Source organism: Calonectris borealis, chromosome 25 (genome assembly GCF_964195595.1).
Source record: "Calonectris borealis chromosome 25, bCalBor7.hap1.2, whole genome shotgun sequence".
NCBI classification, from domain to species: Eukaryota; Metazoa; Chordata; class Aves; order Procellariiformes; family Procellariidae; genus Calonectris; species Calonectris borealis.
Window position 1 is genome coordinate 8090643 of NC_134336.1, and position 15148 is coordinate 8105790.

The 15148-nt window shown below is 53.5% G+C and overlaps 2 protein-coding genes across 11 annotated transcripts in view; one reads left to right on the top strand and one right to left on the bottom strand.

Annotated features, from left to right (window-relative positions):
• Positions 1-702: 702 nt before the first annotated feature.
• Positions 703-3748, top strand: XKR8 (XK related 8). Its single transcript, XM_075173781.1, has 3 exons — positions 703-1016; positions 1747-1943; positions 2704-3748. Exons 1-3 carry the CDS (start codon positions 721-723, stop codon positions 3441-3443), a joined length of 1233 nt encoding a protein of 410 aa, XP_075029882.1. The 5' UTR covers positions 703-720; the 3' UTR covers positions 3444-3748.
• A 1765-nt stretch (positions 3749-5513) lies between these two features.
• Positions 5514-15148, bottom strand: part of EYA3 (EYA transcriptional coactivator and phosphatase 3) — a 60870-nt gene continuing 51235 nt past the window's right edge. For all 10 annotated transcript variants that reach the window (XM_075173788.1, XM_075173783.1, XM_075173785.1 and 7 more), the window contains 6 exons: positions 13646-13704; positions 12575-12735; positions 10882-10996; positions 10327-10448; positions 9950-10050; positions 5514-9114 (listed from right to left, as the gene is read on the bottom strand). In XM_075173788.1, coding sequence (XP_075029889.1) covers positions 9034-9114; positions 9950-10050; positions 10327-10448; positions 10882-10996; positions 12575-12735; positions 13646-13704 — 639 coding nt within the window. In that variant the 3' untranslated portion in view covers positions 5514-9033. The remainder of the gene's footprint in view (positions 9115-9949; positions 10051-10326; positions 10449-10881; positions 10997-12574; positions 12736-13645; positions 13705-15148) is intronic.

Here is a 15148-nt window from a genome sequence, read left to right on the forward strand (position 1 = left end):
GCGAAGGGTGGCGGAGCTGGGACGGCCCGGGCGGTGCAGGGGGTTACTGGGGGGGGTGATGGGTGTGACCCGGGGGGTGCAGGGTGTTTCCGGAGAGGGGTGATGGGTGTGACCCGGGGGGGTGCGGGGGGTTACCGGGGGGGGTGATGGGTGAGACCCCGGGGGTGCGGGGGGTTACCGGGGGGGGGGTGATGGGTGTGACCCCGGGGGGTGCTGGGGGGGTGATGGGTGTGACCCCGGGGGTGCGGGGGGTTACCGGGGGGGGTGAAGGGTGTGACCCCGGGGGTGCGGGGGGTTACCGGGGGGTGATGGGTGTGACCCGGGGGGTGCGGGGGGTTACCGGGGGGGATGGGTGTGACCCGGGGGGTGCGGGGGGTTACCGGGGGGGGATGGGTGTGACCCCGGGGGTGCGGGGGGTTACCGGGGGGGGGTGAAGGGTGTGACCCCGGGGGTGCGGGGGGTTACCGGCGGGTGATGGGTGTGACCCCGGGGGTGCGGGGGGTTACCGGGGGGGGATGGGTGTGACCCGGGGGGTGCGGGGGGTTACCGGCGGGTGATGGGTGTGACCCGGGGGGTGCGGGGGAGGGGGGCGCGGGCGCTGCACCGCCCGGCGCGGCCGGGGGGGGTGGGTGGAGCTAACGGGGGCGGGGCCGCCGGTCCGGGGGCGGGGCTTGCCCGGGGCGGGGCCGGGAAGTGGGCGTGTCCGTGCCGGCCCGGCTGATGGCGCCGCGGGCCGCCCCGCCGCGCTTCGGGCCGCGGCAGCTGGTGCTGGCGGCGGCGGGGGCGGCGGCGGCGGCGCTGGACGTGTGCGCCGACGGGTGGGTGGCGGCGGAGTACGCGCGGGGCGGGCAGCCCGGCTGGGCCGCGCTGGCGCTGGCACTGCTGGCCGCCGCCTCGGTGGCCACCCAGGCCTGCAGCTGGCTTTGGCTCCGCTCCGACCCGCCCGCCCTGCGCCCCGACGTGCCCCCATGGCTGCTCGCCGCCCTCCACCTCCTGCAGCTCGGCTTCCTCTTCAGGTACGGTATCCTCCCGCGCACCCCGAGCATCCCTCCGGTACCTCCCCCCCGGCCCCCGGCATCCCCCCCCGGGCCCCTCCGCCCCGCCCCGCCCCTGCCTCTCGCCCTGCCCTCCTCGGCTGCCCCCTCACCCTGCTCCTGCGGGGGAGCAGGGGCCCGACCCCCTGCAGCTACCGCTCTGCCCAGGGAGCCCCTTGGTGTCGGGATGTCCAAGGGGCTCCCCGCGCAGAGCGGTTTGGCCCAGCCCCGGGGTGGAAGCCGTCGGTGGGAGCCACCTGCGTCCTTCCAGCTGAAGTTTCGCACCCATGTCCCAAAGCACCGGCTTTGCTCCATCTCACGGTCCTGTCGCCGCTGCCGGAGGCCTCTTGCCAAACCGAGCAGGGCTGGGTGTTGGAGCCTGCGGGAGCGGTGAACGCCCCGACGCCTTGTCTCGTCCTCGGCTCTCTCGGCCGTTTGGGGAAGCGGCGTGGCTGTGCCGTGCCCCCCCTCCAGGGGAAGGAAATAATCCGGCTGCTTCCGCCGAGGGCGATGCTCGGTTTCATGCTTGAACTTCACACAGCAGCTGGGCATCGTGTGGACGCTGCGGTGCTTGGCTTGGGAAGGGGCAGGGAGCGGTTTGAGCATAAATCGGAGCGTTTTCAGTTGTCCTGCCAGGGCAGCGTGAGGACCGAGGGGCACGCTGCCTTGCCACCCAGCAGCCCCTCACCACTGGTCGGTGGTCCCCACACAGGTGCCTCCACGCTCTGAAGGTGGGCTGGAAGGTGTGCTGGGCAAAGGCAGAGGAGGAGGAGGAGCAAAGCCGCATGGCCTTCCTCTCCCACGACATCAGCATGCTGCGCCTCTTCGAGACCTTCCTGGAGAACACCCCACAGCTCACCCTGCTCCTCTACGTTATCCTGCGGACCAACAAGGCAGAGCCCTCCCAGGGTGAGGGGTTTGGGGCCAGGGGAAGGGGGCTGTGGGGGTGCAGGCTTGAGGTCAGAGCGGGCTTGGACGGGTCGGACCAGATGGGCTGTCCAGGGGCTGCAGGACCCAGCAGGACAGTTTGTCTGTCCTTGCTTGAGGTGTTATTCTCCCACGTCACTCCTTCCCTTGACGTGACACACAGGAGGGTGGACCCCTGTCCTGCGCTCGCGTGCCCCAATGGACTATGCTGGGCTTGGGGTGGGAGGGCTGAAACTGCAGGACCTCTGTGGTCATTCCCCTACATGCCCCAGGAGGCTGAGGGTCAGGAGAGAAATCAGGAGCCTGCTGGGGAGTGGGAAGATGCTGGATGTGGACGGAGGGTGGAGCGCTGGCCACCGAGGAGGTGCTTTGGTGCCCGTCCTGGGGTGGGGAGCAAGTGTCACTAGAATGAAACAGGAAGCCCAATCATGCGCTGGTTGGGTGGAGCCAGCACTCATCTCCTGCCCGTGTAGCTGGGGGCTTCCCTGGGTGGGAGACGGGCTCTGCCGAGCCGCTCGGTCCCGTCGCTTCTTCCCCATCTCCTGGCAAGGCCGGGCACCAGCCTCCTGCTCAGGGAGGGCAGAAGGCCAGGGGAGAGATACAGGTGCTGAGGCCCTGACCCTCCGCAGCAGCTGCTTTGCGAGCTGGTAGGACGCTTGTTTTAGCAATGCCGGGCAGGGGGAGGTTTGAGCTGGGCTGGGCCCCCTCAGTGCCCTCAGCATCTCCACCACTATGTTTGCAGGACTGGGGATCTGCACTGCGTTCCTGTGTGTAACCTGGTCTCTACTGGACTACCACCAGTCCCTGCGCTCCTTCTTGCAGGACAAGTACGAGCTGAGCCTGGGCTCCTCCATCATCTACTTCCTGTGGAACCTCTTCCTCATCTGCCCCCGCATCCTCGCAGTCGCCCTCTTTGCCCTGTTCTGGCCCTACGGCGTGGCTGTCCACTTCCCACTCGTGTGGCTGGCGATGTTCCTCTGGGTCAGCCTGCAGGGCACGGACTTCATGGAGTCGCCTGGCCCCGAGCAGCTCTACCGGGCCATGGTGGCCGTGATCCTCTACTTCAGCTGGTTCAACGTGGCGCAGGGGAGGACGCTGTACCGCAGCATCATCTATCATGGCTTCATCCTGGTGGACAGCACGCTGCTGGCCCTGTCCTGGCTCTGGTGCCGGTCCCCCTCTGACGAGCACTCGTACCTCGTCCCGGTGGTCGCCGCCGCCCTGCCCTGCTACCTGCTGGGGCTGGCGCTGAGAGTCACCTACTACAAGTGGCTGCACCCCAACGTGCGGGCGCAGGAAGAAGGCGGCTACGATGAGGTGGATGCCAATGGGAGGAGTGACGGGCTGGAGTTTCGCTCGCTCTCGGTGCCAGACCTTGTGAACAGGCGGATGTGGTGGCTGGCCCAGACCCAGTTCCCCGTCTCCCGGCTGGCAGGGCAGCGCTTCTTGAATGGGGCTGCTACTGTTGAGTCTGCTGTCTGAGGCCAGCACCTCCAAAGTGACTTGCCAGGGAGATAGATTTGTTAGTCCTGCTCCTGGTTCTGCCCCCCCCAGGCTGTTGTTTTGGGCAGCTGGAGGGACTGGCAGAAACCAGGGGTGATGTACAAGCACCTGGCGAGTCCCATGGCGCACAGCATGGCTCCCATGGCTGTGCCCTCGGGGAGAGCCACGGTGTTTGTGGCGGGTCCAGCATGTTGTGGCTGCACTGCTGTGTCAGCTTCTCTTGTTATTTATTATTAGCTTTTACAAAAAAAAAAAAAAAAAGACCTATGGTTTGTTCTTTCTGACTGTGCCTCTTCTGTGCCTGCTGCTGCTGTTGCTGCTCAGGGAGATGGGTGAGGGGAGAGCTTGTTCCTCCTTTGGCAGCGGCTATCTGGTCTTTCTTTTTCCAGCCAGGATTTTCCGACTTATCCTGTTTTGTTGTTAAGGTCAAAGATCACCCGTTATCGCCGTGTTCAGGGATGGATGGGGAAGGAGGCAGGGCCTCTGCCGTGCTGGGAGAGTGGCCACCCTGGGCGGGCAGGGGCAGTGGGGTGCGTGCAACCCAGGATGGTGCAGGATGGTGCAGGGTAAGAGCACGTGGAGGCTGTGCCCCTGCCTTGTGGCATGCTTTGCCCCTTCAGAAACAGGGAAGCGTGTTCCAATGTGGATTCTCCATGGACAGAAATGTTGGTTCTCTGGCGTCAGATAGACAGCCTTTATCATAACAGGGCAGCCCTACCATCTCTCTCTCCATTGCCTCTCACCCAATTCGTCTCCCTTCTCTCTTCCTTTTGGCAACGATCACGTCTGCTCACAATTCCCTTCACCTGTTTCGGCTCTTGAATCAGCTGGTGCTCATTAGGCCACCTCTTAATTCTTCTCCACATCTCCCCCTTTTTTGTTTATGATTTTGTAGCATTGCCCAAGTCCTGTCTTATCTTGGCCGAAACTCCCGATTCCAGAATTCTTCTCCACAGGTTCTGCCCTTTGCCACATTTGCCAGGTCCCTTCCTGCCTCTCCCTTCTTGCTGCGGGCTGGGAGGGGCAGAGCTGAAGCTTCACACTTGAAGCTGGGCTCTGGGGCCTGGGCTGGGCAGGTCACCCCTTTGCTGCTGCCCCAGCCCTTTCTTTTCTCCTTCAAGCAGCAAATGCCGTTTGGGGCAGGGGGGCTGGCAGGGTGCAGCAGCACCATGGGACCCCGTCCTCCTGGGGAGGCAGTGGATGTGTCCCGGTGTACGGTCGCAGCGTGGCTCAGCGCTTCTGGCTTCTTAGGGACACCGCATGGTCCCCTTGCTGGCACTGCCACCAACACACCCCGGGCAGTGCTCCCAATGCCGTGACCAGGCTGGAGTTGGCCACAACCGGTTTCTCAGCTGTAGGTGGCTGTTGATGTGGTCAGTGTGGCGCTGTGCCTGCCCCTGGGCACGGACACCCGCTGCTTCCCAGGCAGGGCTGCCCCCAGCTTGGTACCGAAACCGAGCAGGCCCCAAAACAGCCCCTGGCTCATTTTGCTGTTGCCAGCCAGCAGCCGTGGCACATCCTGGCTGCCCACAGCGTTGGCCCTTGGCCCCTTCCCCTCGTGGCTGCTGCCCACCCTCCCGGCAGGACCCTGTCCCAGGGGAGGACCCCCTGTACCAGGAGAGGGCAGGGCAGGGGGAGGCAGCAGGATGCAGCTGGAGGAGTAGCTGAAATGCTTTTTTCACAGCTGTTCCTATAACAAGATAAGCCCATGGCCAAGGACAGTGGCACCACAGCAGAAGTTGTGAGGAGGGTTGTTTTTTGGCCTTGTGCAGAAGAAAAAGTGAAGGGAAGATTTGTGCGGGACTACCCAAGCGCTGTGTGCCTCCCCTGGGCACCCCAGCAGAGCCAAGGAGCCGGTACCTCCACTGCTGGCTCCCGCAGGACACCCCGGAGGAGCGGGGTCTCGGGTGGCTGCTTGTGCCAGTGGCTGCGCCGCAACCTGTGGCACCATTGCCCTGATGGCCGCGGGTGCCACCGAGCCCAGCCCAGGCCATTGCAGGGGACAGCAACTGACTGCAGGGGTGTCAGAGAACAGGCTGAAGCAGTGACTATAGAAAATAAAGACTTTATTTTTTTTTTTTCCAGTTCATAGGACAGTTCCCATTACAGAGACCACGAACGGGCAAAGGCTCTGCAACCGGCAGCGCCTGGGGCTCACCCCTCTCCCCGCTGCCGAGGGGTCGGTAGTGCGGCAAGGGCTGCTGCGGGCTCCAGGGGTCCTGCTGCTTTCCGTGACTTCTCCCCCAGGGCTCTTGGAGGCAGCAAATATTAGTGGGCCAGGTGCTTTTTTAAAGCCTCCACAGCCGCGGTGAAGCTGGAGGGGAGGCTGGGAGCACCAAGGCAGGCTCAGCCTCAGCACCCCGGGCCCGCAGGCTGGCTGTCATTCAGGCATTCGCATTCGTCATCAGTTCAGCTACAGCCAGGTCAGGGGTAACGGGAGAGCACAGAGACAAAAGAAAATCAATGCTTGGATAGAGATGCTGTTCCTGCCACACAAGAGACAGGGAAAGTTTTAAATTCAGCCAGCAGAGGAAAAAATAAAATAGCCAGGTCAACCTTTATTAAACATAAACACAGAAATGTACCATCAACCTCCTATTATAAAAGTACTTTACATACATTCAAGAAAACATCGTATAAATATCAGTATGAAATGTCACTGGCTGCAAGAGTTCCACACTCAGCTAAAATTTTGCCAACATCTTAAAATTTCCTTAAAACATTTTAAAGTAAACAAACACAAAGCAAAGCCAGCCAGCTGCCGGGCTGCTTGGTACCTTGGGTCCAGCACTCGCTGTGAGTGCCTGGGCAAAACACATCCCACCTCCCAGCACAGGCCAGCACAGCTCTCCTGCAAGCTGCTTTGGATGTCAGTGCAGCAAATGGGCCGCTCAGCCACGCCGGATGGTGGGAGGTTAAGGCACAGGTTTTAATCCCGAAGTTCAGCCAGCCGGAGTACGAGATGTGCTCCAAACAGGCTGTTTCACAGGCTGGGACATCTCCCAAGCCCACTTACAGGAGACCTTTGGATGGGCTGGGGACCCGCAGAGAGATGTTCAGGATCCAGCACAGTCTCTTCTGTGACTGCAAGTAAGTCCTGATCTTCTGGTAACACTTCAGACCCCGGGAGCAATGGGCCTGCTTCTCAGCATGGCTCACTTCCCACCAGGCTGCTCCGGCTGGTGCGGTAACAACACTTCGTAGAGACCCCAGATGAACCGGACTCTTTACGGACCCAGCAGTAATGGAGCTGTAGCCCTGTAGCATCTCTCCTTGCTCTGCATGGGGCCCACGCTGCTGTGAAACACCAGCACACACCTACACAGGCTCGCCCAGCTTCGTGGGAACACCTGGTAACACCCCCGAGCACTTCACCTCGCGTACACGGCAGATGGGAGAACCTTCCCCGTGGGCTCCTGCTCCTGCTCCTCTTCAAACCCGGCTGCCGAGCACTACACACAACACGTCCCCAGCTTGCTGCGGGGGCTCTGCTGGGCCAGCAGCTGCGAGCAGGGCGGCAGCCGTTACTGCAGCCAAAAGACATCCCCTCACCGAGCTGCTCAGGAACACCCACGGCAGAAATTGGCTCCTCGGATTTTTCTAACGGGGTGAGAGGCCACGTCACTCGCAGACAGCGGCTTCTACCCAGATGGCATGCTCCTGAAGCAGTGTTCATGGGGAAACATGCAGACCCAGCGCGTCCGCCTGAGATCGGAGCACAAGGCCAACACCTAGTAAAGAGCCGGATGGAAAGCAGACTTATCCCAACTCCTGTGACCACCCTGGAGAAAGAGAAACTCCTCCGTTTTTTTTTTTTTTTAATTAAAAGCCAAAACTGGAGCTAGGAACATGTGAAACAGACCTCTGTGTCCAGTCCCTTAGCTCTGGGGATCCAAACCCCTCGCTCTAGGCATCTCCTCCACGGTGGTGACTGGAGCTGGCACAGGAACGCTGCCGGGGCACCGCAGTGTGTGCAGAGCTGGCCCAGCAACTCCCCCAGCAGTGATGGAAATTACTCCTCAGTAATTAATGCCATCAAAGGACTGCAGCAAACACATTGCCTGCTTCTGTGGGCACAGTCTGAGCAGGTCAGCGTCCTCCCTGAAGCAACATGCTTTCAGACCAGTCCCATGAGTCCCAGACAGGTGACGCTGGGCTGGAAACCAGAGATCTGGAGGGGTTTGGGTGCAGCTGCGGTGTTCGCCTCAGCAGGAGCAGCAGAGGCATGCGGTGGGGCACAGCAGACATCTGTCCTCTGAGCAGAAACCCAGGCACCTGCCGATTTGGTGCCATCGAGGTACAGGGAGGAGGCAGATACCACCGAACACAGCCTGACCTGGCACAAAACCAGCACCCCGTGCCAGCCCCCAGTCTCCAGCTGGCTACTTCTGGCTAGTGGTACTGCAGGTCACCGACTCCAGACTTTTTTTCTGAGATGGCAGCAGAAAAATCAGCGTAACCATCACCCCCAAGGACAGTGTGCTCCAGGCTGCCAAGTCACAGTGTCTTAGAAAATTAAGTCCCTCTTAACAAGGGTTTTGTTTCTAACTATGTAGTTAGGCTAATGCAAAGAAGAATACAAGAAAATTGAATCTGATTCTACTAAAAGGAACTTACTCTCACAAATGGAGTCAGGAAAGCAGAGGTGAAGGTTAATAACCATACCTTTCTTTGTAACATTCATGAGGATTTAGTTCTCTCAAATTATTCCTAGTCCAGACGAGGACTCTGTTCACATCTGAGCAGTCTGCAATAGTGGTGTGCTCTGTCTAACGTTCATAGGCAGTTCTGTTTTCCTTTAGAGGGAAAATCTGTGGGATCTACAGTCTGGGTCATGGACAGCTGGAATCCAGTGATTTCCTGCTTGTTAACAGGGCTTGTGCATGCATTGATTAGAAGCCACTGGGATCAACTCAGAACACCACCACTTTCCTCTACAAGGAACCATGTATCCCAGAAACGTTCCCTTATCTTTCTATTTTCCAGTAATCCCATGTTGAGGAAATAACATAAGGACATTGTAATAAATTAACTGCTTTGAACACCCAGGGAGGGAGAAAGGACATATTTCACAGCAATAGAGGTATTTTTGACATTTTCATTAATATTTCCTATGGAAAAAAAAGCATAGCTCTCTTCGGCTTTGCGAAACAAGGGAGGTTCAGCTCTGCCATCAGTATTTTTCTATAAAAATAAGGTTTTGTGTTTACTTGGGTTCTACAACTAAGCTGAATAGAAAGGAGAAGGCTCTTACAAATACTTCTGCTGTTGTATCACCACCTCCCTCTGGAGACTACCTGCTAGAGGAATTCAGCTGGCTTCTGTAAGTCTCTTCTTCAGACAAGCTCTAGCTCTGCTGAGTCTAGTGCTTCTTTATAGGACACCTTTGTACTTGGCAGGGCCTGTGCTCCTGAAGAAATGACCTGGTGTCATGTTCTACTGTACAGTTTGCATTAGGTATGTTTTCTTCATCAAGCTGAAAAGTGAGTCCCCAAATGTATGAGATTTCTGCCTCCCCAGCGATGGAGAGGGCTTGCAGGAGCTGCAGTCATGCCTTTGCTCCAACTTCTTACAGGAAGTCTAACTCGAGGGCTTGGTGAAGGGACACGAGATCCGCGTGATTTGTGATCCTCCAGAAAGGCATGTTGTGCTGTAACAGAGAGATGACAAAGTCAGGTTTATCGGAGTGATTTTACAGCTAGGTGAAGCAGTCAAGGTACACCTGTAGGGTTGTGCAATACGGCATTTGTGACGGCACTGTCTCATACCATGTTCAGGAAGGACCTCAGCCATGCGCACATCGGTATCTGAAGCCTATCTTATCTGCACGTCTGTTTATAACGGGCACTGGCACTGACAATCAGCTGCTTGGCACGCTCATGATGGAAACCTCAGCGCTCGACTGTGAGCTGCTGCTTCACCCAGGAAAGCCCTTCCAGGCTCCCAGGGAACCTGCGTAGATGACAACTCTGGCACGTGGCAGACAGTGTGAAGCATGCAGAGACGATGTCCTGACAGCAATCTATGCACTTCACTGCCTTCCATTAGCATGTCTGAATCACCTGTTCAGGCCTGTCCCAATCAACCAAACTGTTTGCTCCTTGTTTGTAATTCAGATTAGTGGTAGATGCTGTGTATTGATCTGACTGCTGGCAACCGAGTCCTGACTCTCTCTGTGCTTCTGAGAAACTGCATTATCCCAACTGATAGCTGCATGCTACGATCAAGACATGCCACACCAAGATACTCTTTTACAGGGACAATGTTATACGCAATCCTAAACAAGAGTAAAACAGAAACTTTAAACCCCAAAGAGCCAGTAAACTCCCCATCTTAACGTAGTGAAAGATCTCTTGCATCAAAGGCAAAGTTTCCTCCTGGCTGCCCCTGGCCTGAAGAGTTCAGCCCTGGAAAAAGAGTCCCTGCAGAAAAAGACTGCTGCAGTAACTTCCCTTTGCATCTACCTACATCCCTAAGGAACCCACCTGCTTAGCTGCAACCTCTTCGTCACGCCCATCTCCAATCACCACATAGGTGACTTTCTTTCCAAATCGTGACACGATCCTCTCAAAACAGCTCTCTTTACCTGCCAAGAGACAATCCCAGTACAATGAGCCTTAGGCAGAGAGTAACAGAAGCCTGAGCACGTCCCTTCTTCCCAGTACAGAAACACATTCTTGTCTTACTGGGAAGGGGGTAACACCCAGTTCAGCTTGTGAGGCCAGAAGCCACCATTATATGGCCAGCTGGACCACAGCAGCCTCGGGGGCTGCTCTGCTGCAGAAATTGTATTTCCTGTGTAAAAATCCCAGCTAACCTGCAGCAGATGTCTCAGTGCCAGGTACTCAGCACAACCCCTTACCTATTTTTGTAGCACTATAAATATTTTCGATAGGAAACACCTCGCCCAATCCATACAGCAGAACTTTGGCAAGAGCTGGCACCAGTTGGGTGGTTGTGATCAGGATGTTCACACAGTTTTTTCTAAAAGAAGAAAAACACTTGTAAAAGCACATCTATGGCCAGTGGCACCGAGGGCTACTCTAGGCAGCTTGCTCAGCTTTCTGAAGTGCCATGTGCTTTGTTGTCCTGCTTTCAAGAGGCTTTTTAGGCCAAGATTTTGATGTGTGGTTTTTTGCTTGTTTCTTTTTTGTTTTAAACAGAAATTCTCTGGCAGAAATGCAATTTTGCGAGCACAGTCCTATTAAGGGGACCTTCTTAACAACAGATATTGCAGCAGAAAAATCCCAAAGGGTGCTCAGGAGTGGAGGTCCTGCACTCACTCACTTTGCTTCCCAGTACCTGTGACAAGCAGCAGTAGTATTACATATGGACACTGCTGCAACAAAGCACTGCATGCACATCTAAGTGAGAGAAAGGGCTGAGAAAGCAACATACACATCTCCAGTTTCCATACCTGGACTGTATGAGTAGCAGGGACTTTAATGCCGTTTCCAGCCAGGAATCCGTTAGCACTTCTATATCGGTCCTTAGTCGCTGCAGAGCTTCCCTCTTCTGCGGGCTAAGAAGCCCTGGAAGGCAAGCAACACAAGTTTTCCCAGCTGAGCTGGCAAGTCTAAGACAGAGAGAGCCATCGCTCAATTTAACAGGTGCCTGTTCTGCAATAAATAACATGGTACTGAAGGCATCTGAAAGCTGAGACCGTCTTGAGGGAACGGGAGAAACCAGCTTCCAGTGACACGGAAGAGCCCAGACACCCATCTGTGACTGTGGGGAATCGGGCAGATACCTCTCTCTGATTATTTCAAGTAATTTCTCAGGATACGTGCAACAAAACGCATTTCTCTTGTACAAAGCAGCAATACGCCTCACTCGTTGCTGAAGCCACAGACAGCAGGGGAAGGAACTCCTGCAGTCACCCTCTCTGACCTCCTACTTTCCAAGGACCCTTTCCACTTTAACCCCTTTTAGATACCTTTTTTAATCCCCTTCTTTTTTTTAATCCCCGTATTTTTTATTCCTTTTACCTAATTTTCTCAAAGCATCCAGTTTTGAATTAAAAGCAGCCAGAAATGGAGCCGATAAACTCAAACCTGCTCCCGTCAGTAAATACAAGAAAGCAGCATGTTGAGTCTGAACCTCTCTCCACCCAATTTCCAGCCACGACGTACCAACCCCCCACCTCACTCCAGCCCTGAAGTACACCAGTCCTCTGACAATGAGACCACGGAGGGACCCACTGTGGGTTGCACTGCCAACTGCTTTACCATGTGGCTTTAGACTGGTCCTGAAAAACTTTGCATCCGTGTTTCCCACGTGCAAAATATGGAATAATGGTCTGATCCCTACCAGAAATAAGGTAATTGCAGCATACCGAAATGCAGACTTACATTAATAGATTTTTAAGGCTGGAAGTTATAGTTTGGAACACCTGGTTTTTAGAAAGTATGTCCAAGAAAACGTTCTATTAAGTTTTTTTTGGTGTAGGCAAATGGTACCCAAACCCACAACCCACCAGGCCAAGTCACCCTGCCAGGTGAGCTGCTCCAGCAGCACCCCTTTTCCAGGAACTTCAGACTAGACAAAATTTATCTACACTTGATATCTGTGGTTTGCATCATTACTACTACTTTGGCATTGGAAGGGAAGCAAAACTAGAAGATTTTAAGTGACTTTGTGAACAAATGGTAGAGATGTCATGTCAGACTATGAACACAACAGCCAAAAAGGTGAACGCTTTATTTCTTGACAATGGCATGACAAAAGACAGATTTTGTGAAGGCACGAGTGAAAAGACCTCCTAAGCAGCGTGATATGTAAGTCATTTAGGCCTATTCTAAGCAGAGTGACAGGCAGCCTTTCATATAAAATTAGCAAAGGAACACTGATTGCACCGGAATTTTCTCTTCGATACAGGATTGACTGACCACCCCTATATACATGATAACTCACAAACTGCACTAGCATGCCATTCAGTTTTAGAAGACGTACCCTCTTAGATTCCATGGAGATTCGATCCCATTTAGCACTAGAAGAATGATTACTTTTCATGTGCAAACATTCAGGAAAGCAAAACCTCTGAGGAAGGATGGAATCTGGCACCGCAAACTCTGTTTAGTGCTCAGATACTGGTGCAGGTGAACACTCACCTCCAACATTAGTTTTGTATTTGTCGTAGATCTCTCGTACCCTGCGGTAGCGGAAGGCCAGTTTTCTCATCCAGTCCACTCCACCCTGGACACCAACTGATGAGCTGTGATTTGCGTTACTTCCTGAGCCACTGAAGCCATCCGTGGAGAAATTGTAGTTGCTATTTCAGAAAAGCAGATCTGTTACATGTGCCACAGCAGCAGAATCACGGCAGCTTTTCTGGTGGGGTTGCAGACTTCAGCTCTGACAGCAGAAGAGCTGTCAGAGAGGAGAGGAACTCTGCACAAACATCACTGCACCCCGACAGCGAACACCGGCTTTTATTGGCAACGTACTCTGACATCCAACTACATTTGCTGCTGGTTCTGAACTGCTGTACTGAAATGTACTGATTCAACTCTTCTTACACACCCTCCACTACAAAACCTTCCTTTGCTCTTTGACTGCTCACTCCTCTGTGATACAGAGCATCCTTCCCACTAATCCCTTTCTCATCCTGCAGTGATAAACCCCAGCACAGTATTTTCCAAACATAACATCTGTGTCTTTACATCACAGTTGCAGCTCCACAAGCAGATGAGCTGCTTTACCAGCTCATGACGGCAGGAAGCAGGTCCTGCTTCACCTCCTTCCCCATATTTCTTTCTCCCTGACAGACAGGCACTTCTCAGACCTTTCCATGAGCCAGTTCAGCTCATTAATGCAAGAGAAAACTTACCCTCACCCTGCCTGATAGTGTACACAATCAGCTCACAGAGGCATGCAAACCATAGGGAGACTTTCAAAGGTCAAGATCGTGAAGTTTGGAGTGTTGGTTCTCCATTCACGACATGTCATTGAGCACACAGGCAACATCCAACAGCGGACATTATAATTCACATTATAATTCTGAAAGTCTTAATGTTTTGTAGATCTTCAAAGAAATACCACCCAGTAAACAAACACCATTTGCCAAGTTTCATCCCCTGCGCAATGCTGACCTCCATCCCTTAACCCCATTTGGGTTTGAAGTCCCCACAAAAAAACAGAGTACATCAGCTGTACATTTTGTGCATTCATCAGTACACCACCTTAAATCTTGGCCATTGTCATCAGATGCCACATCTTCTATGTGTACCTGGTCACACTCCTGTTTAAAAAAAAAATAAAAATAAAGTCACACTGTTGTAATCCAGAAATATACTGAAATTTGCAGATTAAAGGAAGTGTGATATAAAACAAACCCCTCACATTTCCCAACAGCAACAAGCCATGCCATACTGCCTCCACAAACCTATACATAGCTTCCCTTAGCTTTGTCTTCCAGTGCTAGGTTTTACTTCTCAGCACCTACAGGTCCTTGCCAAGACTGGGATCTGAAGTACCCGAAAAGTCTGAAAAAAGCATGTTTCTATGACATTTTGAGTTGTCTGCAAAAAAGGAACTTCGACACTAACTGAACAGGTTGGACTCAAAGCTCACTTGTCATTTGAAACCATTTTGCCATTTCACAAAAACAAACCAAACAAAACCAAAAATACCCCACGCCAAAAACCACTTTATCTGGTCAAGTATTGATATTCCATTTCATCAACACAACAGTCAATTCCATTACCAGAGAGCCCCAGCCTGGAGTGAAACATCAGCATGGTGGCACTGCCAAGACTCTGGTGCTTAGCACAGCTGATTTAACTCAGAGATAAATTGGAAACACCTTAGGACAAGAAGTGAATTTTCCCCAGTTGAAGAATTTCTTCCCACTGCTGCTACTAACCAACACCTACAGCAATAAGCGTTGTTGTTGATCACATAGTTAACATATCAGTGACTACCCTTCCAGCACAAGAGACTGTATTTGGTGTTTTGGTTTTTTGTTTGGTGTTTTTTGTTTGGTTGATTGGTTGGTTTTTTCCTGGGGCAGGGAGGTAACTGTCATTACCACCTTTGCAAAAGTTCACAGCTGCAAGTAGTCACAGCCACAAATGGAAATTTTATTTAAGTTTCTATTTGCATCAACAAAAACATCTTGTTTTCCCACAATGTGCATCAGTGATGCACCTACAATTAATTGTTCACTGTTCATATTCAGCCTTCCTAAGCTTTAAACTAGTCCTGTAAATTCTGCAAATTAGGTTCATGAGTCCATATTCATGGACTTATATCAAAGAAAACATGAGTCAGAAAATTTGCTATTTCCAACCATTTAATTCCAGATTCTGGCATAACTTCACACCTTCCTGTAAGGATCTCATTACTGTGTCCATCACTATCTGATAATATATCATAGCACAGCATAGGGCATTGCCATGATTAAAGCCAAGACTTGTATTCAACTTCTGTGGAAGTGGTGCAGAACAGTGAGATATATTTAATTTGGCAAAGAATACTGTGCATGAAAGAGGACAGGAGCTGATCAGAAGTCCTTGAGGCAGGATGGGAATGGGAGAGCAGCAGAAATAGCTTGCAGGAAAGAAAAATAGAGGGTGCTGTGGGACCTCCATGTGTACAGCATGCCTGCCTACGGAAGCGTGTCCTTCACAGTTGTTACACAGCCAATGTAACCTACTGAGACACTGGCCGAGATGCACAAGTTA

Coding starts and splice junctions, on each gene's coding strand:
- XKR8 (XM_075173781.1), top strand. CDS start 721: ATGGCGCCGCGGGCCGCCCCGCCGCGCTTCGGGCCGCGGCAGCTGGTG. Junction 1,017..1,746: donor CAGCTCGGCTTCCTCTTCAG/GTACGGTATCCT, acceptor GTCCCCACACAG/GTGCCTCCACGCTCTGAAGG. Junction 1,944..2,703: donor CAAGGCAGAGCCCTCCCAGG/GTGAGGGGTTTG, acceptor CTATGTTTGCAG/GACTGGGGATCTGCACTGCG.